Here is a 25,427-nt window from a genome sequence, read left to right as displayed (position 1 = left end):
CGAGGAGATCCAGAATAAGAAGAGAGGAGAGACAGAGGGAGAGGAAATAGGAACTGATGTTTGTTTAATTGCCTCATAAGTGATGACACAGATAATTATGTCGAAAAAGGGATGCTCCTCTTAGGCAGGGCCAATGAGCAGCTGTATCTGTTGTGCGTGTGTGTTTCATGCTGTCTCTCCCTATAGCCCCATCAACTGTTGTCCCCTCAAGCCACATCAAGTATAGGACACCATTAAAGCAGTGCGGTTTACGTCATATCAAATCATTCAGCTTAATTAACAGACAAGCACACACTCAAAACACACAGACACACACTCATCATTTGGAATCATTTTAATTACTCTGCAACATCATGATTATTAATATCTCTGCTTCGTATACCTGGGGATATGAAGGCGAGTGTGTTCACCTATATTTCCTGCGCTGCGCTTCCATGTGTGCAAGTGATGCTCCCTTGACTTCATATCTAATTGTCTTTTTTAATGACAATATTCCACTGTGTGCGGGCTGTATGTAATGAGTCAGGGTGTGTCAAAGTGCAGGCCTGAGCTGTCTGCTCGAGTTAAGCTCTTCCCGTCTACTGAAGAAGCCTCCAGCGTACGCACTCGCGCGCACACACACTCAAAAAGACCAGTATCAATGTGGGAGTTCCTGTATCTGACACGAGATTAAGAGGGCCAAGCGGAGGAACGTCGAAGAACTGCCCTGTTGCATTTGCAAGAAGGAAAAAGGACCGTCCTGTCACACGCGCGCGCGCACACTCAACACACACCAGCGCGAGCATCCTGTGCTGTAAGTGAGCAGTAGCCTGCCTTGCATTATTCACAGTGGCCGAGTGATCGAAGCCTGGTTCAATAACACTAAAGCGGCGCATGCTGGAGAGATTTGTCTTACAAAACCTTGACACACACACAGGCGCACATATGCTCTCACACACATTGATTTTTGGTGGTGGGAATCTCCTAGGCTTTGGACGAAAGACAGGGACGAGAGAGGGGGCTTCCCCCGTCAAAGCAAACCCCCCCATACACACACACACATACACACACACGCATCGTTGTACTTATTCTGGACTTTACACCCGGATACGGTGCATAGGCAAACACTGTAAGTGCATGTTTAATTCTCACAAAATGAGATCTGATGGATGGCGATATCATGCACGCGAAAACGAAAGAAAAAGCTGAAGATAGGCGGCGAAGGATCTGCTTCTTAGATCTGATGGGGTTTCATTTACTGCAAGATGAGCTGATGGTAAAAAAAAAAATGTAAAAAGCAAAGGAAAAAAAAAGTCTAACTGATCATATTTCTGTTTTTTGCTGACACCCCTCTTTTGCATTTTACCATCAGGGGGCTTTTTGCAAGCCAGGCAGAAAAAAAAAATCATGCATTGCCTGATATGTCATATCATTCTGCTGTAGTGCGTGTGTGTGTGTGTGTGTTTTTGCACAGGAGTGTTCAATTTGAAAGCCTTCACTTGATTTGAATGGAAATTTTTCTTATACATCAGCCACTTCATTCAGTTTCTTATTTTCTTCTGAGCGGCACAAGCAGCGCCCTCCGGCGTTTTTGACATATTAACATGTATTGACAAGCCAGCGCTCGCATGCCTGTAAACACACAGCACAAACACACGCGTATACACACACACCTCTGTCCCCCGAAGACCTGTGATCAACCATACCCAATCCCTTGTAATCATTTGGAGCACCCACACACACACATACACGCGTACACACATGCACATGTATTTTCAGCTTCAATCCAGAGTAATGGTTTGGGGCAGGGGCTGAAGCAGTGGGCTTCTTTCCCTTAGCCCCAGTGTCTTAAGCTGCCATTGATTAAATGTTAACTGATATACTCGGCCCTGGCAATCTTGTTAGAGCTGGAGCAGGCAGGCAGCTAGACAGACAGTTTAGGACCTGCACCCTCCTGATCAATAGCACAGATAAAGATTTCATCCATCAATGAGCTCCCAAAACAAAAGGTATCTGATACCTGATTAGGCCCGCGGGGACACACGCGCGCACACACACAGATATGAGCATAAACACACTTTTACATGGCCACATGGGCTTCAGGCACATGAAGCGATCACACACACACACACGCGCGCGTTTGGATCAGGTAAATACTTAATTTAAAAATCTGTACATAAGCTTAAATAAGCGCACACTTCTCACACACACATTCTTTTCACTCACTTATTTTGTCCAGAATAATACCTCTAACAACCCCATCTGAAGTCAATCAGTTCCACACCTAATGGTGTAATTACGACAGATACGCACTCACGCTGAAGCGCACACTCCCCCGACACACACACACACACACATATACACAGTCAAGTTTGCAGATAAGACAGTCCTGACTTTTCCCGGATGAAGGTTAATTATGCTGTGTAAGTTCACTTAGGTGTGGGGTTGCGTTTATCCAAAGAGGTATATATATGTGTCTATATATGCACGTGTGTATGTGTGTGCACGACTATTTAGATTGCACGTGCATGCCAAAGGCACCACAAAATGGAAGAATCAATGTCTGGGCGACCACTACTGTTAACGTGTATCAATAATGTTCCCCCATCTTCTTTCTCAGCTATTGTCACAAGGCAATTTGAAAGTCCAAGCCTTTGCCGCAATTAAGACTTAATTATAAATCAATAAAAGAAGTCATTTGAATATTGATTTTTCCTTTTTCTTCATATTGTTAATATATTCCACACCCTGTCTGTGATTTTTTTTCCCTTCCGTTTTTGTTACAATTTTAAGGGGAATCAATATTTCCCTTTACAGTCATTCGAGAAGTGTTTTGGCGTAATTGGAGCCAAAAACACAACAGGATGTCTTGATGGGGTTTGATACCCAGAGGTGGTCAGGGGGTGAAAATGTCACAGACCCTTAAATTGTGATGGATTCCCCCCCCCCCAAAAAAAAAAAAAGAAAAGAAAAGAAGAGCTAATGATACTTTATAGCACTCAAACAGTGATCTCATTTTGGGAGATTTTGGGTGACATTTGTTGTCACGATGCCAAAAACGCATTTCCATAATTTTCACGGCTGACATTTTCTTTGATATGACACTGTATCAGAGCACACTCCAGAAATGATATCAATGCACCCCAGTAACCTGCATTTCATTTGATTAAATGATATCTTTGCTGTTTTATTTTCCTGCTCAGCCATTTTGAAGGGCTGTGAGATTTTCAAGTGGCGTGTCAGGGGCCGGGAGTCTAATGCATGGAAACATGGTGCTTTCTGTTTTCTGACGGCTAGCAGAGATAAGGTAGAGATATGGCTCTAGTACTGGCTCAAATCTAAAACAGATCCTGCTTGGGGGGAGGGGGGTGGTGGTTGGGGGAGTTTAGAAAGTGAAGGAGGGGAGGGAGGAGGAGGAAGGGAGGGGTGGAAGTAGTAAGAAAAGGGAATATTATCAATCCTCTAAGTGTCTGGCGGTGTCTCTCTTTCTTTCCCTCTTTCTCTCGCTCTTTTTCTCCCCACTCTCCTTCAGTAATCTGATTTATTCGAAGCATATGTGTGCTGCTCTGTCTTTGTCTGCTTCTATTAGGGCCAGTGGGGGCCCATATGACATTGTTTAGCCAGTAATGAAATGGACATTTTTTGCATGTTTTTGAGAAAGTCAGAGGAAAGCCAACACTCCTTATTTGTAACTGTCTGCGAATACCATCTCCAGGGCAGTACAATACCATCTCCAGGCCCAGGTCTATGCGTGTGTGTGTTGCGTGTGAACATGTGTGACTATGTGTTACAGGTTCCATGTAGTCATTTTGGAGATGAATCTGAGCAACCTAATGAATATTTTGGCTTGAAGATATTTTTTTCCCTTCTTCTGTTGCTTCTTATGAGTTCTGCCATCCTCTCTGACCTTAACACATTAGAGGCCCTGATGATGAACACATTTTTTGTTCTGCGCATGCCTCTATGACAAAAGACGTGTCACATATAAAAACGGTTAAGCGCTAATGGAAGCTACATGGTGCTCGACTGAAGTCCGCATCGGCAACAAATACAGTTACCGAAAACCATTTGAAATGAATAAAGTGACTGGAAACACGGTTAGGTTTTTTTTGGTCATCTTTATATGTGTAAAATACACATTTTTAAACATTTCGTTTATCTGTCCTTTCTGTCTACTCAAATCTTCCCTTTGTTTTTCATCCAGGATTACAGTCTTGTTTTTTGGTGGCTCTGAAAGCAGATGGTTTTATGCAGCTAAAAACGGGACAGTAGCCCAATAGGATAAAGATCTGTTTAAGCATTATCCATGTGGCCACTGCCCGTCACAGGCCTATTTTAAGCATAGACACACACACACACGCAGCCATTCTCTTAAACCATGGCAGCCATTTTATTAGATTCCCTGTTTTCAGGCCTCGTATTAGTTCTCGGAAAATAAATAAACCTTGAATACATGACAAGGACCGGTCTGGTCAGTTGAAAACTATATCTATCCTGCTCGTATCTTTGTTTACCAGTGTAGTGATGGATGGAGAGATAACGGGTAAATGGTGGCGCACAGGAACAGATGGGATAGGTATATGGACGGATAGCTGTGTGAAAAGATAGAAAAATAGATGGACAGATAGATAGATAAATGGATGGATAGCTAGACAGATGAATGAGACAGGGAGATCTTGTTGGGCTGATAGAGTTGAGCAGGTATGCCGAGAAACAGCTGCTTTCTTCATTAGGTTCATCTATCGATCTCGGACCCTTGTTTTGTGCGTGTGTGTGTGTGTGTTTGAGGGAGAGGAGAAAGACAGCAGGCTCTGTAGATAAGTGCTGGTAATAGAACAGAATGAATTCTTATCACAGAGATGGGAAGGCCATTAACCCTCAGCTCCTAGTTCTCTCTCTCGCTCTCTCTTTTTCTCCCTCCCACCGTCCTCCGGTCTGGACCTGACAGGTTCATGTTGGCAGGTGTGTGTGATATTTCCACTATGTGTGTGAGAGTCTCCAAGTGCGTGCATGTGTGCGCATCTCAGCTGCCGCTGCGCAGACTGCCCTATCGGCCAGATGTTTATAATCAGGGGCTAGATAAATATTGGCCCGAGGAATCATAAAAGACCGGGAAGAAACAGAGAATAGAGAAAGAGACGGGAGGAGATGAAACAGAGGAGAGGAATCTTCTTTTCAAATTATTCTTAAATCCCTCAGTAAGCATGCCGTGCCGCCTCCTCAGTTCACCTACTCAGCCTAAGGTGATTCAAAAAGCCGAAATGCAATATGGCTGTTGTGTAAGATGCAGGTGTGTGTGTGTGTGCACGTGTGGAGGTGTACAGTAGGTGTGTTAGCCTATTGTATAAGGCCAGGTGTTGGGGCAACTTTTTTTTTATCCACCACTGAAACTTTTGAAGTCATATTTTTGTCCTGTGAAAACCCTTTTTGTATTTGCCATTAAAGAATCATTAACACCACCCTCCACACACAGAGACACACACACCCATCCACCCAGTGCCCACAGCACTGAAAATGAAACCCTTCTTAACACGAAACAACAGTTTCTGTCTGCGCAGCAAGCAAGACATGCAAGCCTTTAATCTTGGCTATGTTTATTCATATGATTTTTTTTTTCTCCCCCCTCTTTTTTTTTTCCAAAAGAGTAATAGGTGTTTTGTTAGTCGCCTGCAAGACAGCAGAGCGAGCAATTTGAGCGAAAGAAAATACAATGAAGAGTCTCAGGAAGTCGTAATTGACAACAACAAAGCAAATTTGGAGCTGCTGATACAAGCATTTTTTACACAAAAAGTCTTTTTTTTCAGCTTATTCTGTCAGTTCAACTTATTGACATTCACACCAGGAGCGAATTAAATGTGACAATCCTATTGTCTGGCTTTCAGAGTCGACCTGAAACAATATATATATATATATATATATAAATCTTTTTTTTTCTTGCTGGTGTAATAAGTTTGCGTGTTTTTAACAATAAATGGCTCAGTGTGGGTGGATTTGAGAGTGTGGATGGAAACATGTGTGTTTGCTTGTGCTGGTGTGTTTACATGTTAGCATGTGGGCTGTGGACTTATGTGCATGAAATGCATTGAAAGCTGCGTAGGAGTAAATGTGTGTTATACGCAGAGATATTCATGGTTAGGTGTGTGTGTGAGGGGGAGAGAGGGAAAGCGTGTGCGGGTGTGTGTGTGTGAGTGAGTTATTCCCAGGCCCTGTGCAGGAGCTGTAGACCCTCTCTGCTGGGTTGATGTTTAGTATTTTAGACATGCTACATTAACAACATCTGGTTAAGATCTAAATGCTTGTTAAACGCGCTGAAATTCGGGGGGAAAGGTACAGGGAGAACGAGGGAGAAAGGGGGGATAAAGAGGGAGAGTAGGGTAAATAAAGATTTGAGGGTGAGAGAATGGGAGGGGGGGGATCAGTAAGTCTGTAAGGTTATTACTCTGGCAGTATTACCACTGGCCCTTGACTATGTGTGTGTGTGCTTCGGTGTGTATACGTGTGTGTGTGTGTGTGTGTGTGTGCGTGGCTGTGACTGTGTGGGATGGTGTAATGTTTCAAAGCTTTCCCCCTAAAACCTAGAGGCCAAACTAGAGCCACGCGCGCGGCGCAGGAATGTGACATCACAGGGCCCCCTGTTGCTCACATATGCACACATGGTCTCACAGGGGACGTGACCAGAGTTGTAAGAAGAAATCAGCATCAACATCATGCCTAAGTTGAGGAGACACGGGAGTCAAATGTGTTGCACAAAAACATTAAGGCTTCATTATTAGCACAGATAAAATGGACCCAGTATCAAGCCTGCATTATTAGACAGACTTAACACTCTGAAAATGCTCTGCTATACGCAGTCCAAGCTACACAATAACAGATTCTTTGTCTTGTTATTTTAGCAGTTCTTATATATCGCATATTTTCTTTGGCAGCAATTACACTTTCAGTTGATGCTCCAATTTTATGTTATCCATGATTTAAGATAAACAAAATGCAAAACAAGACTTTTTTTTTTACTCCTTTACCCCTTTAATGAGCACCGTCCTAGCCCTAAGGAAGCAAATTAGAGGCAGCTCAACCCAGCTAATGAATTCAGCCATTTTGGAGTCTCCGTGTCCAGTTTCCTGGCGTGGCATTGCTCGACTGTTGTGTGCTGTACAACCGAGTCCTCCACCGGGCACATAATGACCCGGCATGGCGGTTATGGGCCCTTAGGGGGAGACAGGAGGGGGAGTGAGTGGTCTCAGAGCAGGTCATTATACAGCTAGAGGGCACACACATACACACACACATACAAATGCACACAAACACACTGCACTCACACTTTCAATATATTCTTCATTGCCTCCATCGCCCATATGTCTAGTCCTCTATTTTTTCTTTTCAGACATCTCTTTCTCCTCCACTCTATCCTCCTGCGTCCGTCTGTTTAAAACTTGCTTTTCTATCTGTTTGCTTTTTGCTCTGCTTTGAAAAAATATGAGCATGTTTTGTTTGGTTTTTTTTATTTCTACTACAGATGCCAAATTTCAGATACTATTTATTGGATAAACAAAGCAGACATTTATGGGTAGGAATCTAACTGGTTACACTGGCTACTAACTGATAAAATCTCAAATCAAATTGATAGGTTGAATCTCTGATCATAAGACACTTAATTATTCTTCCTTTTTAACAGTTAAATATAGGCTTGTGTTGGTTGCAGCGTAATCGAAGCCAGGGTTTGTGGTTAGCTCGAGCTCACCGGCCGGCTTTAATGTTCCGACTGACCCACATCAAAGAGAATCCCACCAGGCTGCCAAAATCACACACCCTCCACAGTCTGGCCCACTTTGTGTGTGTGTGCACGCGCGCGTGTTCATGCACAGAGGCAGTGGAAGGTGACTGCGAAAGTTTTTGCTCTGTGTGTCCTCTGGTAGCGATTAAGTTGATGGTTAAGAGTCCCCCCGCTGCAGAATGCTCTGTCTCTCTTTAACACACACACTTTACACACACATACTTGCACATGACATTTCACATGCAAACATATGCAGTCACTGTCTCACTCGCGTGATCAATGGTACACATCCACGCTAACACGATGTAACATGCACAGTCATTCACGCGCTCACGTACACACCCGTGTGGTGTGTGAATGTCAGGGTCAGTCAGAGGGCAGACGCTGTGCTGATGTATTGAGAGAGCTCGTCTGGGAATGTCCTCAGTGTGGAAACACATTCCCCATATGCACACACGCACGAACACACACATGCATGCGCGCGCACACACACCACAGATATAACTGACTAGAAGGGGAAAGGAGAAAAAAGCACTGATGAGGCCCAGATGATCACCCCCTCCTGTTCTCTTTTTTCTCTTTCTTCACCCACTCTTCACCCTCTTCCTTCCTCTCCTTCAGTCTTTCTGTTCATTGTCTCACGTTTCTCCTGTGTTTTGTCTGGCTACAGGTAGACTGCCCCCTAGAGGTTTGTTAAGACCCTGGTTTGATATTGTTAAGATCACACACTGCAGTTCAGACCACTTTCACTTGACTTATTTCCTCCTCTGCTTGCTGTCATCTGTTAGAAGAATGACTTGATTAATTTGCAGTTTGACCAGCTTAATGGGCGAATACAAAAATGTGCAATACGTCATTGTGAAGATCATATTCAGAAGTAAAAAAAAACCACAAAAAATTATTCAGAGTTGTCATGTAATGGTAACGAACTAGCTGTAATTCACACATTTTTATTTATCATCACAGATGGCAAATTTATTTATGGGATAAATGATATGGTCCCGTAGTGCATTATAGGGATAATATCAAATAAAAATAATTGCTATTAAACTTTTATGACCATCTTTTTAAATTAATTGAATAAATGATATGTAACAAATCACTTTTTTCCTTCTACTTTATAAACGTTTTTATTATTTTGACACACTAACTTGACCTTGCAGTATATAAGATCTACTAACGCGTGTTTTTTTTCTCAGTATTTCTGTTTTGACCCTTACCCCTCCACCCCTCCCACCGCATGCTTATGTGAAACATGCTGTTCGATTTGTACCGTTTGCTTTTCCTTGGCTTTGAACAAAAGTCAAGCATAGAGAAAAGATAAACCAGTGATGAAGGACTTTGGTACCCGCCACACACGTGCAGCATTTACACCAGCGCACAAGTGCACACATGGATACACAGTGTGCGTCCTCTCCCCCCTCCGTATGAAGGTGAGGTGAATTAAAATACAAAGATGGACGCTGCAGCACCAGCAGTGAAAATTGCAATTTCTGCAGCCCGGCCTCTCTTGGCTGACAGGAGATATTTCATCTCCGTTGTCACCGATGTATTAATAAAACATCAGGAGCAGAGTGCAGTCCCAGTCTTTCATACACACACACACACAAACACACAGACTGTGTGTACACAGCGTGTACAGCAGCCACGTGTGCAAATGCAAAAATATAACAGTGTTCATGAATACAGGCACACACACACAAACACAACTGCAATTTTCCTCCTCAATCACATGCCAGCATCTGCCATGAAAATTTCATGCTGTATATAATGTCCACTTAATGTGTTGCCGCTTAAAGCAATGGCGCCAGCGCTTAGTCTGTGTGTCTGTATGTGCTTTTTTGCATGTGTGTGTGTACTCACACCACATGGTATTTGAAAGGGTTAATCATATCATGTTTCCAAAGGGGTGTGTGTGTGTGTGTGGTGGTGGTGGGGTTGCAGACCTCTTTTGCTCATCGTACAATGGCCAAAGTGATTGTATGCAAATGCAAGCTGACCTCAATGCACCCTTTGCCTGATTTCTGTGAATATGTGTGTGAGTGTGCCTGCGTGTGCTGTGTGTGTGTGTTATAAAATATGGTTATTAAGGCGGTACAGGATTGATGAGCTCAGCTCTTTTATACACACTCACCCATGCACACAGACACACACCGGTTTCATTCTCCGGCAGAGTGAGGGGTTTGTGTTGAGAGCGAGACCCCCCTTTCCCCCATTTAAAAGACATGAAATTTGTAACGGTTTTTCCTCTGTGTGTGTCTGCGTGAACGTGATACTCTGCGTGTGTGTGATTTGATGCCTGTTTGCAAGTGTTTCTGTTTGATTTTGCATTGGTGTGTGCTAGTCCTGAGATGGAGGAGGGCACTATATTGTGTGTATATTTATATATATGTGTGCGCGTGTGTGTTTATATGTGTGTGTGTGTTCGTGCCATGTGTGCATGCGCATGCCTGGTTATCTGGCCTCTCTCAGACTGCTCAAAATTCATTACAAAGTGACATCAGCCCAGCCGGAGACAAATGATGGCTGGATGAAAGGGAGCGCTGGGGCTCGGCTAGGATTAGTGTTAGCTTGTGCTGGCGACACATATATACACATACACACACACACACATGCGTACACACTCGCACACATGCACACACTTTAATCCACTGGCAGAACACTGCAGATACACAGAATTATCAAACAAGGGGCTGAACTCTCAGAGATGGGTAGGCTAATCTGCTAATAGTGCAGAGCTGCACGTGTGTGTTGGTTTGTGTTTTGGCGTGCGCACGCAAATACACACACACACATACTTTTTAGCAAGGCGTGCAAAAATACGCAGACACACTATTTCTGTACGGGGTAGTGGTGAGCATGACCTACACAATCTCATGTTATTTTGCTTTTCATTTTTCCCATTTTTCCCCCCGGATTTTACAGCAGGATGTGTGTTGTAGGCTGTCAGTGTTAATGTGTGCCTCAATTTGGTAGAGCTGTGTATTTTTTCCAGTTGTCGCAATAAAGCAGAATGATAGCGTTTCCACATAATTATGTTTTTACATTACAACAGCATAATTTGTGTTTCCACCATGCTGTAATATTTGTCTAACCTGAAATAACACTTTAAATGAATAGAAGAAAAGTAAAAATGCTTATTTAAAATGAAATATACGGACAAAAAGTCATTATTATGCAATGTCAGTAAATAATATTCTTTATTTTTTTGAGAAGTGCATGTTGAAGAGAGGCACCCGAAATGACTCAAGCCGTTTCCCCGGAGGCCATATTTTGTTGTCACACAACCTTTCAGCTTTCAGGCCATGGATGTATTATGTTTCACCCACTAGAAGTGGCAGAGCGCGGCTGTTTTCAACAAAGCATGTGTTTAAGTCAATAACATTATTTGCTGGTGAGATATGCTGTTCAGTGGGATACGTTTACTCTAGAAAAAGGTGTTTATGGGAATAAAGCAAACATATAAAAGCTGGAATATTTCTCTAATATCACACTGCAATATATGTTAGAACATCTGCAGCTTTCAGAGTCAAACACCATGAAATTTTCTTTTTCCAGTGCTGCCCTTACAGCCATCGAATGTGTTTTAGAGAGCTCTGCAGATAATGAAGTTGTTGTTTGTGTGTGTGTGTGTGTGCATTTTCAGAAGAAACTTCTGAGGACAGTGAGAGACCTCCTCGCTCCTCCTCCAGGCCCGGGCTCAACCTCAGCGACCGAGACTCGGCTGACAGCAGGAAAACTGACCGTAAGTCTGCGCGCGTGCAAACTGTGCGCACAAAACACATACGAACCACAAGCCTCTCGTCTTAAGTTATTGTTCATGTGTCGCTCTCCCTCAGATAAGGTTCTAACGTGTGTGTAACATGTGAATGCTGCTGACTAGCCTCCATGTGACCCGCTTTAATCGTTTCCATCTGACAGAAAGAGAAAAAAGGAGAGACGGGGGAGTGGGGGAAACAAGAAGAGGAAGGAAAAAAGGACAGAAAGAGAGAAGGATAAGTTGAGTGTTGTGGATATTACCAGGCAATGTCCAGGCCCCAGATTATTTTTTAATCAAATCAGTTTGCGTGCTTGTAATTTATAAGCGCCTTGCATTAATCTTTTCTCGTTCTTGTGCCCTCTCCGATGACATATTAATTTTTCATAAGCGCAGGATTAGATGGGGGGCCTGTGTATATGTTTTTCTAATATTGCACTGCATCCCTGCAACCCTTAAATTAGTTTTTTCCCTGCACTCTCCCTTCATTTTTCTTTCTCTCCCATTTTTTTTTTCCTGGCTCAATCCATCCCTTAATTGTTGTCCAATCTGTGAACCTATCGCAGGCATTACCTTGGGTAGAAAAAAAAATAGCACGAGATAGAAAGAGGGGGAAAGGAGAAACAGTTTATTCGTTTGTAAGTATAGTGAAGCAGGGAGGGGCAACAATCTGTAAAAGGCGACTTGGCGTCGCTGTTATTTTGGGCGAGGTATGGAGCACATAATGCCTCTGCTGTGAAGCTGTGGTCAGGATGGCCCTGGCTTTGTTAGATTTGATTTACCCAAATATGAATTCATATGGTTTTCTTATGTATGAGATGGAAATCCATGGCTGGGAATGAATATTACATGGGGCTTCTCTCTCTCTCTTATTTCCCCGCTCTGTCTTTGCATGGGGTTCTCATTCTTTCTGCCCCTACTAATGTCTCTTCTACTCTTTCACTCTTGCCCCCCGACTCACACACACACACATACACTTCCAACTACACCCTCTATCCATCTGAAGCTCCCTCCCCACCTTCTCTTCCTAGCATGCCATACCTAGCTCCATAATGTGAGGCTCAATGAGCCAGAAGGAGAGCTGAGTGAGGCTGGGGCCTATTAGTTTAGCTAGTCATCTATCTTTCAGCTCTATCTCTGTGACAGGCCTGTCTGACGGACTAGCGGGGGGAACCACCATCCATGCATTTACTGCTGCATATTACCACCAGCGCCATTTAACACCAGAGCACACATGCAAAAAAAAAAAGGGGAAAAGAAAGAAACCCACGGTGTTCTTAAGCGTGCCTACGTATGCGAGCGTTCTTGAGTGTAGTGAAGCTTATTTAATAAAGCAGAAATGTATTCCTTTTTTTTTTTAATTTTTATGAATAATTTGTTCTAGGAGTCGCCTTGGGGGTAAGGTTTTAGTTTGTCTAGGAAGGCAGATATAATATCGCTAGTGGCGCTTTTTTTGGTGTTTTATTATGCATTTGCTTTAAAGGAGACTTGAGAAAGTCAATTGCCAGAAAATGTAAAGTGGGGGTGGTGGTGTTGTGGGGGGGCGGGAGATCCTGGTGTGTTATCAGGCTGTTATTCTGGGGCCTTGTTTTTGTTTTGTCTGTTTGTTTTGATTTTTTTGTTTTGATGTAGGCAGATTTAACATTTCCTTCATCAGGCCTAAATCTTGAGATCTGTGTGTGTGTGTGTGTGTGTGTGTGTGTCCATATGGTATCTCCAGGGAAGGGATTACAGTGTGACCAAGTGAGCAGTGTATTTGCGCACTTCATCTCCAAGACCAAGAGTCTTTAAACAAAGAGGGGCCGATGGATAGATAGAGAGGGGAGAAGAGGGAAGGAGCGAGAGAGAGAGAGAGAGAGAGAGGTGAAAGGGTGGGGGAGGGGCAAGGAACCAGCGAAAAGAGCTGTTTCCCTTTCTTCATTTACATTGTCTTGTTTTAATCCCGTGTCACTTCAGATTAATTATAATCCACGTTACATTTTCCATGCAAATGTCCTCAGTGTGGATTACTTCCAGATAGCTTTATGCTGTTTGTGTAGATGGCACATGTCGCCACCATGGCTCAGGGGCCCACTTCTTATAAATAATCAACTAAACAAAGGCCCCGGCATAGAAATGAGCCTGTCAGGCAGCCTAAGGAAATTACAGATCTCTACCTGCTTCAAATTAGCACAGAAATTACTCATTGTTCCTCCAGTCAGATGTTATGTATTATTGCGTGTGCAATTTTGAATCGTGAAGATACTGGCGAAACGAAACGCATTCACATGCAAACAAGATCTCATGTTAAATAATTCTATATTAGCTTGTTTATATTCTGAATATTTGTGTGTGTGTGTCTGTTTTTTTAATGTGCATGCATCTTGCAAATTTCTCCCAACTTGAGAGGATAGCTGTGCTCCTTTTCTGTCTCTCTCTCTTATATGAGATTAAAATATATTAAAGATATTAGCATGTTTAATTACAAGCCTGCAGCATTTCCTTTGTGCATGCACTATGTGTGTTTTCTGTGTAATGACAGCTTGTTGAATGTCTCCGACAATTTGTCAAATGTGACAAGGCCACGCTCATATTTATCTCTCATTAGAACACAAGCTGGAGATGGAAGAGAAGGGAAGGCTAGTCATTAAAAACACACAAACTACAAGACAGCTGCTGTTTAATAGCCTTTCTTTCTTTGACTCTCTCTCCATCTGACTATGTCTCTGCCTCTCACCATTTCAATCTTTTTCCAGCCTCCTTCTCTGTGTACTTCCCTCCGGCGAGATCTGGGCCCTGCTGAGTGCTTCAGTGGGAGTTTGGGGTTCAGAGTGTGTTGCTGTAATGTTATCAGGTGACCGGGGGTCAGCCTAATGTGTAACCTCAGAGCAGTAGGCCAGTAAATCATGCTGGCCAGCCCTCCCTGGCCCGCTTTGGCCAGCTCTCCTTCCTAGATTTACTGCTCCGTAACCTTAGCCAGTCTGCCAGGGCTCAAGACAGCTAAATTGAATACTAAATCCAAGCCACCCAGCCCACACTCCCACACCACCGCCCCGCTCTCCGCTCTGTGTTTGCTGGGCTTTTTTGTATTTCGATTAAATGAAATGACAGGAGTGGAATCATCAATGGAATTGATGCAGCATGTTAAAAGAAGATAGAGGACGAGGAAAAAACAGGGGAAATGGTTACAACAGGTTTATTTCACTGTCGACTTGATCCCGATGATGCAGCCGACTTTACGTATAGTCAGTCCTGAAGACACGATGATGATTCAGTGACATACTTGGACAGTTTGTGTGAAAAACTCACTTAAGCAAAAGGGCGGATTCCAAATGGATCCCCAGAAAAAGTAAGAGCTACAATGGCATTGTTGGTTCCCCTGCCTTTCGAGGAACTATATGGGACAAAAATACCCCGAGGCCGTGGGCTTCTCTGTCCCTCTCTGTCATTTTTTCTCGTTCTCTCCTCTCCCCGTTGTTCTGCCTTTTACCCCATTGCTCCGTGCCTCTCTCCACTGGAGCGTCCACTTGCGTCTATAGAAGTGTATGTGTGCGTATGTGGCTACCTAAACATCCCTGACAGTTGCAAATAAAGATGGGTGGTGTGTGTACCGCTCTCTCCCCCTGCAATGCAAAAGGGGTTGAGTGTCATAAATCACCTTTTGATTTATCTAATCAACTCAGGTCCTGCTCCATGCAGACATTTGTCATTGGTGGAAGGGGGTTAGGGGGTTGAAGGGGCAATTTCAGGTTTATTCTACCCCTCCATTTCAATAGGCTGCAGCTGCTGGAACCCACATGTGGAAGAGGGGATGGAGGAGAGCTGGAGAAGGGAGGGGAAAGTACAAGGGGGAGGAAAAGGAAAAAGGACAGTCATTAAGTATGGGGTGCAGACTCAGAGACAAAAGAAAATGAGAGAAGAGTCTTCTGATTCTCCCTTGTTCTCAGTCATGTGCTCTCCTGTTATTTCTCTTGATTTACTTAAGTTATCCAAGCACTATTCATTGCAAGAATATGTGGCTTGTTAAGAACAAGGTTTTAGGGATATTTAGATTTTCCTCTCGTGGTTTTATGGATAGTTTTTGGATTGCGGTTGCCATTGTATTTATTTGTCCTACTGGTAATTATATTCTTGGAAGACACTCTACAATTTTGAATGCAATTCTATGCCTCAAAATAGGTTTATTATTCACTGGCAGAGCTTGCTATTGAAAGCTCCTAAGTGACCATAGAAAGAACTCCTCTCTCATTCAGGGTTAACCAGCTGTTTTTTCTTCATATGAGTTTGAGCGTAAGCATAAGTGTTGATTAAAGCAGCGGGTCAAAGACATTCAAAACAGAAGGACAGATCTTCATGTTGCACACACACAGACGAGCATTTACATTCAACATGACAGTAATCAATGGTGATGTGTGCCCCCCCCCCCCCACATGCACACACACACACCACCCCCACACCCTCCACATTGTAAATGTGTTTGCAGGCTCTCGTCCAACAATCGCCTCATCTCCTTTCTCAGGGATGTAATTTAGTTGCAAATTGACTGGAAGATGGAGGCAAAAATTGAAAGTTGAAATTAGAAATGGTTATAGTAAATATAGGAGGCGGGGCACGGACTCGGGAAAGGTCAGGTGATATGACGGGCGCTTCCAGCCTGCACCGATCTGACCAATGGAGTGTCAGAGGCCTGATATGAAGCACAAAATACACACGCATATTTGCACATAGACACGCGCGCGCGCGGACACACACACACTAGCCCTGCAGGGGCCATCACAAGCAGTGGAAGACGAGATTACCTCGCTCTTCTGAGCTGCAGAGCAATTCTCGGATGTTCTTGGAAATTCACATTGTGCCCTTGTGTGTGTGTGTGTGTGTGTTTTTTTTTCTTCACTCTCCCCTTTCTCTATTTCTTCCTTTCTTCCCTCCCTCCTTCTCTCTTGTCACTTTCCTTGACAGGCCAATATTTCAGGCTCCAGATATAGGGGATTACAAATAAAATAAGTGGAACGCCTACTTAATGCAACAGAATTAAAATGCATGAACGGGCCGGAGGAATTGATATGCGCCCAATACAAACACGAGCCACAGAATAATATGAAATACAAAATGTTTTTTTTAGCCCCCTCTCCATGTATCAGTGCTTTGATTTCCCTTTTTTTCCATTTGTGCATCTAGCGTGAAGCGTTGATTCGCAAGAGTGAGGCTCACATATTGCCTTGAGTGACCAGACGAGGGAGGGGAAGCGGGAGGAGGGGAGGGGTGGGGGGGTAGCTTAGGGAAGAGAGCGAGGAAAAGGGAGGGAAGGAGGGAGGGAGCGTTGCTGTTGCTGTGTCTTTGTGTTGTGCAGAGTGGGTAAATTGCAGTGGCAGAGTATAGCAGGGCCTGCACGGCCTGTATCTTAGGATGAGGCTAATGAAAGATTTATCAGTGGCTGCAGCATTTACTAAATACAACCAGAGGCTGATCTCTCCACACTGAGCCCTGCTGTTAACATCACACACGCTTACACGCACACATACAAACAGACACACACAAGTAGCGCTGGTACTGTACCACCAGCCGTGACAAAGCCCTGAAAATTTAGCATCTTATACAGACACAGGAGTTGTCGAGGCAGCTGGGGAAATGTATATGAACTAATGAAGTGTATAATATTACCATAACATTTAATGTATGTCGTGCTGTGATAATGAGCCTGCCCGAGTTTTTCCTATTTTACATGTCCTCAGGGCAGTGGCACGTCAGCATATGTGAATGTGAATAATACTCTTCATGCTTGTATCCATGCTAATGTTGTCCTGGTGTCAGACTCTTTTTTTTAAAGCCATCACCTACAATACATGTGTTGATGTTATTCAGTTATTTGTAAAGCAGTAATTATTTAATGATTGTTTTATGATCCCATACAGCCACAAAATGTCACAATTAGATTTTATTGGCCCATTCAAATCGTGCATATTCTGAATGGGAGAGGTGAAAGTGGGGCAGCTCATTGTTACAAAAGATAGCAAACATGACAAACCACACATTTATGTTATGTTCACAAATGATCCAATTCCATTGCGAGGGATGTGAGAATTTTATCAATTTTTATCATGTATATTTCACATGTTACAGATTAATACATCCATTTCTCATGTAATATGCAGGATATATTAGATGCTCTACTTAATATTCTTCTCCTGTATTCCAAAAACCTTGGAAAAAAAACAAGTTTGCCGTTAATATTGTTGTATTTCTGTTTAAAAAAAAAATATGTATCATAAATATTTGGAATATTAAAATATACAAATGCAGACATTTAAACTGGGAATATAAATACTGAATATTTAGTTGATGAAATCCATTCACTTTTAACCTTTTGCGTTCTCTGTCCCCTCTTCTCTTTGTCTCGCCACCACCTGCTAGGAGTGAATGCCGTGTCTAAAGAGGTTACCGGACCGAATGCTATGGTTAAACATTCTCTCCTGCCAGATCGCCAAATGGAAAGCCCACCTAAAAGGCCAAAGTCTGCTGAAGGGAAGACCTCAGCTAATGACCAGGTTTGTGTAGTTTTAAAAGGAAACTCCCAGTTGCGTTAGAAAATGTCACCTGTGTTGTTCTTATCTGTTCCTCATTTAGTGTTTGCGGATCTGTATACTGTGTTCACCTTGCTAAAGAAAATCCATCTAGGTTATGGTGCTTATCTATGTACCTATTCAAAATGGCTATTTAAATTCCATATACTAGTTGGACTTTGTCATTGGATCTACAGAAAGCTAATAGCCACTGAGGCAGGTTTGTCTTCATAAGCACTAATGAAATCTAACCTTCACTGTCACTGTGGGATGAGCTAATGGAAGATACTTAACTATAAGAAGCAGAAATGTTAAGCCAAGCATTTAGCAATTCCTGGCGCCGGCTTTCATTCAAAGGGTTAAATGCATCCTACTATTCCCCCTCTGACATAGCTTTTCAGCATCAAGCACAATAGGCCGGCCTTTGTGTCCTTAAGTGGAATACCTGCACTAGCCTTAGGACTCCTTGCCTGCTTCTTTTCCCCTTTTTGCATCTCTTTAAATTATATGTGTTTTTAAATTAGATTATGAAGTATTAGCTCGTCTGGTTCTGGTAGGAAGGAAGACTTAGTCATTTCAGAAATGGATTCTATTAAGACAGGTGGTAGGGAGGCAGCTATGCTCAGAGTACTCGCTGTAATGAGGGCAAGGCATAGCTTAGGAGAGTACACACCTTTGTCATCTGCAATCTCCTGATTAGAAATTCTGGCCAATCTTGTTTTCTACTAATAAAATGGCACGACTTAAAAGATTTAAACAAATTACATGAAAGATGGTTGATTTATGTTTTCTAGGTCAAGTTGGGCATGGTAACTGGGGGCCGGGTGGCAGATAGTGAGGATTACCAAAAATTCTCGTTTTGACAGATTTAGTGGAATTTTAAAAAGTAAGGTGTGACCAGTGAGGCAGATGGCTGGCTAATTTAATGGCCGTGCAGTGCAAGAATGATACCCACAAAAGTACATTGAGCGTAATAAGTAACTTCTGCTCTTGAATTAAAGGAAAATATTTTCCTTTTCTTTAAAATCATTTCATTATTTCCCCACCTAGTTATTGTGCTGTCTTGTTTTTTAGGTTCAGCAGTGTCCGTACTGCAACTACAGCAGTAAAGATGCCAACCGTATGCAGCTACATGTTATGTCCCAGCATTCCATGCAGCCAGTGATCCGCTGCCCACTGTGCCAGGATGTCCTTAGCAACAAAATCCACCTGCAGCTACATCTCACTCACCTTCACAGCGTGGCACCCGATTGTGTGGAAAAGCTCATTCTGACTGTATGTAGAAGTAATGACTAGAAATACAATTTGTTTGAGTGTGTCTGTTAGACTGTGTGTGTGTGAGAGCAAACTGCACATTCAAAGCAAAAATAAATTGTGATGTTACTTGTTGTTGCTAAATGTTCTCTCTTGAGATGCTCCCATAATCTTGAATGTTGTTACTGTCCACCGAGAGAAGCAAATTCTTTCCCTAAAATAAGCTTTGATTTCAATACAAGAAACAATTTGGCACGCTTCCTCTGCACTTTCTATATCAGATTATAAATTGGTATAATAACAATCTTTGGTCTTTGCAGGTTGTTGGACCTGAAACAGCAACACCAAATAATATAATGCACCCCCAGACTGAACAAGAGAGAAGTATGTCGTTAATGGATTCCTCTACCTCTCTCACAGATGGGTCAGGAAAGTCTCATGGTGAGCAGAATATGTAGCATACACTGTTTTCTTTCTGTCATTAATTTGTTGCCCAGATGATGGTAAAGGTCCACTGAAGAACTTGAGTGTGTAATTTTCTATGTATTTGTCAAAACATACTGTCTGACGAGAACCTTACATTGTATTTTCTATGCGTAGGAAACATTTCAAAGGATGAGCTGGCCAATCAAGACAAGAATGATTTAGACCTGCAGCGTGAGGAACTCAAGCCCCCAAAGGAGGCCTCAGAGGCCCCAGATTGGAAGAGAGCCAGTGGATTAAGACATGATAGCAAATCCCCTGATAATCTGCAGGAGCATCTCAGTGAGCTCCAAAGACTTCAGCAACAGCAACAACAGCTCTCTGTATCAGATCGTCATGTCTACAAATATCGTTGCAACCACTGCAGTTTGGCCTTCAAAACAATGCAGAAGCTTCAGATACATTCTCAGTACCATGCCATCAGAGCAGCCACTATGTGCAGCCTTTGCCAGCGCAGCTTCAGGACATTCCTGGCCCTCAGGAAGCATTTAGAAAATGGGCACCCTGAACTTAGTGAGGCTGAGGTGCAGCAACTCATAGGCAATCTGCCACTGAATGGAGATATCACAGAGAGTGAGGCCAGGGCCTTGGAGGAAGCTCAGGCCTTTGAACATGACTTGGACAAAGATGATGAAATGGACCAGGAAGAAAAGCCCAGTCCCACAGGAAGTGACAGTAGCTCCCTGCTAGATGACATGGGAGCAGAACCAAAACGGACCCTACCATTTAGAAAGGGGCCCAATTTTACAATGGAAAAATTTCTGGACCCTTCTCGACCTTACAAGTGCACAGTATGTAAGGAGTCCTTCACCCAGAAGAACATCCTACTAGTACACTATAACTCAGTTTCCCACCTACATAAATTGAAAAAGGTCCTTCAAGAGGCATCAAGCCCAGTTCCACAAGAGCCAAGCAACAGCATTGACAACAAACCATTTAAATGCAATATTTGCAATGTTGCATATAGCCAAAGTTCAACACTTGAAATTCACATGAGGTCAGTTCTACATCAGACCAAAGCAAGAACAGCCAAAAATGACATGAGCAGCAGCAGCAGCAGCAGTATATCTGGAACTAGCGGTCCAGTATCTTCAAAAAGTCCAGGCCCAAGCACACAAGGGAATGCAAGCAATTTAGATGCTGCAAGAAGTGGTACACCTTCTTCTAACAAAGAAAACACTGTTGAACCCAAAGAACCTAACAGCAGTAACAACTCAAAACAAGCAGCAACTACTGACCATGTGTCAGCACAGGCAAGCAGCCAACAATCAGCACAGTCCGCAGCCCAACTGCAGCTGCAGCTTCAACATGAACTCCAGCAACAGGCTGCTTTCTTCCAGCCTCAGTTCCTCAATCCAGCTTTTCTCCCCCATTTTCCAATGACCCCAGAAGCATTACTGCAGTTTCAACAGCCGCAGTTCCTCTTCCCATTTTACATACCTGGGGCAGAATTCAACCTTAGCCCAGAACTTGCGCTGCACTCAGCTGCAGCTTTTGGAATGCCTGGTCTTACTGGATCATTTCTAGAAGACCTGAAGCAGCAGATGCAACAGCAGCACCAGTTACAGCAGGCTCAAGTCCAGCAACAGGTTCAACAGCAACAGCAGCAGCAGGCTTCTCAATCACAGTCACAAATTCTGCAGCAGAAAAACCAGCAACTGCAGAACCAGAAAGCAAAAATGGAAGCTAGCACAGTCTCAGTTTCAGAAATACAAATGTCTAGAGATGCAGAGGACCACCTGGAAAAACAGGAAAACAGGGCGAAGATGGAAAATGGAGGTGATGCATTGAATGATGTAGGAAAGGACAACAAAGAACCCAAAAAGTCAAAGTTTTCAGAGCCTCTGATTCCCCCTCCACGTATTGTGTCAGGAGCAAGAGGTAATGCAGCAAAAGCGCTATTGGAGAATTTTGGATTCGAGTTGGTGATCCAGTACAATGAAAACAGACAAAAAAACCAAAGGAAAAGCAAAGATGGAGTTGAACAAGTAGAAATGAATACTGATAAGCTTGAGTGTGGGATGTGTGGAAAGCTCTTCTCTAACATGCTTATTCTCAAGAGCCACCAAGAACATGTGCATAGTCACTTTTTCCCATATGTGGAACTTGAAAAGTTTGCCCAGCAGTACAGAGAGGCTTATGACAAACTTTATCCAATAAACCCTTCTTCACCAGAGACACCACCGCCGCCACCACCTCCTCCTCCTCCTCCTCCGCCACCTCCTCCTGCTCCAACCCCAGTGACAGCTCCTCAGCCTGCTGCCATGTCTGTGGCCAAGCCTCAAACTCCAGTACCTTCACCGGTTCCTGTTTCCCATCAGAGTTCACACCAACCCTCTCACCAGACACAAACGCCCCAGCCACCGCCCCCACCTCCACCACCTACTGCCCCCCCTGCACCACCCCAAGTGCAGCTACCTGTTCCCTTGGATCTGCCCCTTTTCCCGCCTCTAATGATGCAGTCTGTCCAGCACCCAGGGCTACCCCCTCAGCTGGCCCTCCAGCTGCCCACTATGGATTCGCTGTCCACAGACCTTACACAACTCTGCCAACAACAGCTGGGTCTTGATCCAAACTTCCTCCGCCACTCTCAATTTAAGAGACCGCGCACCCGCATCACCGATGACCAACTCAAGATTCTTCGCGCAAACTTTGATATTAACAATTCTCCTAATGAAGAGCAAATTCAGGAGATGTCAGAGAAGTCTGGCCTGCCCCAAAAAGTTATAAAGCACTGGTTCCGTAACACCCTTTTCAAAGAAAGGCAGCGGAGTAAAGACTCTCCCTACAACTTCAGTATTCCTCCCATTACAACACTGGAAGACATTCGATTGGAGCCCCAACTAAGTGCACAGGAATACCACAGAGCAGACTCAATGATGAACAAGAGGTCCTCCAGAACCAGATTCACTGATTACCAGTTAAGGGTACTTCAAGATTTCTTTGACACTAATGCCTATCCAAAAGATGATGAGATTGAGCAGCTCTCCACTGTGCTCAACCTGCCATCACGAGTCATTGTGGTGTGGTTCCAGAATGCTCGCCAGAAAGCTCGAAAGAGCTATGAGAACCAGGCAGACTCTAAAGACAGTGAGAAAAAAGAGCTGACTAATGAACGATACATCAGAACCAGCAACATGCAGTACCAATGTAAGAAGTGCAACATTGTGTTCCCACGCATCTTTGATCTTATCACTCACCAGAAAAAGCAGTGTTATAAGGATGAAGATGAGGAAATTAATGACGACAACCAATGCGAGGAGTATTCAGATTCTCCTGAGCAAGGTCCATTTAAGATCACCCAGGGACCTTTAGACATACCTAAGCATTCCCAAACAGGAACTCCCAGCAGTTCTGGCTCAAGCTCCCCTGTGATGTCCTCTCCTCGTACTACCATGGGCAAAATTTCCCCCAAGCCAGATTTGACCCCTGAAACCGAAGTTAAACAAAACGAGACTGCCCCTTCACCAGTGATAAAGTCACTACCAGAACCAAGACCATCTAAGGCTTGCACACCGCAGCCACCTCCACAAAAAGCCCCCCAGGCACAAATGTCAAGACCCCATTCCCAGCCTCAGGCAGCTGCAGTTCCCTCAAGTCCACTTTCCCTGGCACTGTCTTCACTTACAAATAGCCTTTCCCATCAGATGCTTCAGTACCAGTGTGATCAGTGTAAGATAGCATTCCCCACTCTAGAGTTGTGGCAGGAGCACCAACACATGCATTTCTTGGCTGCTCAGAACCAATTTCTTCACTCACAATTCCTTGAAAGACCCATTGATATGCCCTATATGATATTTGACCCCAACAACCCCCTTATGGCTAGCCAGCTGTTATCTGGAGGTCTCTCCCAAATCCCATCTCAGAGTAGCTCTGGCTTAGCTTCTGCTGCAGGCTCTGGGGCGATGAAGAGGAAACTTGATGACAAAGAAGAAAGTGCCAATGACAAAGATGGCGGTAACAGTAGTGAAGAGCAACACAGAGATAAGCGTTTAAGAACCACCATCACACCAGAACAATTGGAGATTCTTTATGACAAATACCTACTTGACTCTAACCCAACAAGGAAGATGTTGGACCATATTGCACGGGAAGTTGGCTTGAAAAAGAGAGTTGTGCAAGTTTGGTTCCAAAACACCCGCGCTCGAGAGAGAAAGGGGCAGTTTAGGGCTATAGGGCCCTCCCAGTCTCACAAGAAATGCCCCTTTTGCAGAGCATTGTTTAAAGCAAAATCTGCTCTAGATAGCCACATACGATCTAGACACTGGCATGACGCTAAGCAGGCAGGTTTTAGCTTGCCACCAAGCCCAATGATGAATCAAGACAATGAAAGAGGTGAAAGCCCCAATAAGTATAATTTCTTTGACTACCCACAGCTGCCTACCAAGACTGAGCCAAATGAGTATGAGCTACCCACTGCATCCTCAACCCCAGTCAAACCAACCGAGGCGCAAGTAAAAAACTTCTTAAGCCCTTCATCCTTAAAAGCTGAAAACTGTGATGAAACTGAAGGGCCTAATATTAATTCAGCAGAAGTTTCATCTTATGATCTCAGTAAGATGGACTTTGATGAGACATCATCAATTAACACAGCCATTAGCGATGCTACAACCGGAGATGAGTATAATAACAATGAGGTTGAAAGCTTTACTGCCAATGGAGGAGACAAGCTAAGTGACAACAAAAGTGGCCTGATGCCAAATTCTGATAGTGGCAATGAAAGGTTCCAATTCAGCATGGTGAGCCCTGCCCTCAGCTTCTCTGGAAAAGACTGTGACTCTTATTTTAGCTCCAGAGATGATGAATTTGATGAAAACAATGACAGGAGTGAATCATCAAGCCTAGCTGATCCTAGTTCCCCTAGTCCTTTTGGGGCGGGTAACCCCTTCAGCAAATCTGGGAAAGGCAGCAATGCTGGGGATAGGCCAGGGCACAAACGATTCAGGACCCAGATGAGTAACCTGCAACTTAAAGTACTCAAAGCCTGCTTTAGTGACTATCGCACTCCTACAATGCAAGAGTGTGAAATGCTAGGCAATGAGATTGGACTCCCTAAACGTGTTGTTCAGGTGTGGTTCCAGAATGCGCGTGCTAAAGAAAAGAAATTCAAGATTAATATTGGAAAGCCATTCATGATAAGTCAAGGCTCACCAGAGGGACCCAGGCCTGAGTGTACTTTGTGTGGTGTAAAGTACACTGCACGGATGTCTGTCAGAGACCACATCTTTTCAAAACAGCACATCACCAAAGTGCAAGAAACAATGGGAAACCAGGTGGATAGAGAAAAGGACTACCTAGCACCAACCACTGTCCGTCAGCTCATGGCCCAGCAAGAGCTGGACCGCATGAAGAAAGCCGGTGAGGGACTTGGCCTCCCTGGCCAGCAGCAACAGACTTCAGTGGACAATAATAATGCACTTCATGGCCTCAGCCTACCCTCAGGCTACCCAGGGTTATCTGGCCTCCCACCAGTCCTACTTCCTGGAGTCAATGGGCCATCATCACTTCCTGTTTTCCCACCCAACACACCTGGTGAGTTAGTATGACACATGGTAAAAAAAAAAAAAAAAGAAAAAAAACTCACTAGAAGCTTTATGAACTGAGTTTTATCATGCACTATTTTCTTCTACTGTACTACTGGTTA

General features: G+C 43.7%; 1 protein-coding gene across 6 annotated transcripts in view; it reads left to right on the top strand.

The window, feature by feature from the left end:
• Positions 1–25,427, top strand: part of zfhx4 (zinc finger homeobox 4) — a 93,995-nt gene that overhangs the window by 63,781 nt on the left and 4,787 nt on the right. For all 6 annotated transcript variants that reach the window (XM_005912029.2, XM_005912028.2, XM_005912030.3 and 3 more), the window contains exons 7-11: positions 11,397–11,495; positions 17,898–18,031; positions 19,121–19,321; positions 19,621–19,741; positions 19,901–25,315. In XM_005912029.2, coding sequence (XP_005912091.1) covers positions 11,397–11,495; positions 17,898–18,031; positions 19,121–19,321; positions 19,621–19,741; positions 19,901–25,315 — 5,970 coding nt within the window. The remainder of the gene's footprint in view (positions 1–11,396; positions 11,496–17,897; positions 18,032–19,120; positions 19,322–19,620; positions 19,742–19,900; positions 25,316–25,427) is intronic.

The sequence above is a fragment of the Haplochromis burtoni genome, unplaced genomic scaffold (genome assembly GCF_018398535.1).
Source record: "Haplochromis burtoni strain Fernald_Lab_line unplaced genomic scaffold, NCSU_Asbu1 Contig_1, whole genome shotgun sequence".
In the NCBI taxonomy this organism is placed as follows: Eukaryota; Metazoa; Chordata; class Actinopteri; order Cichliformes; family Cichlidae; genus Haplochromis; species Haplochromis burtoni.
This window is presented reverse-complemented; position numbering and strand designations above follow the sequence as displayed.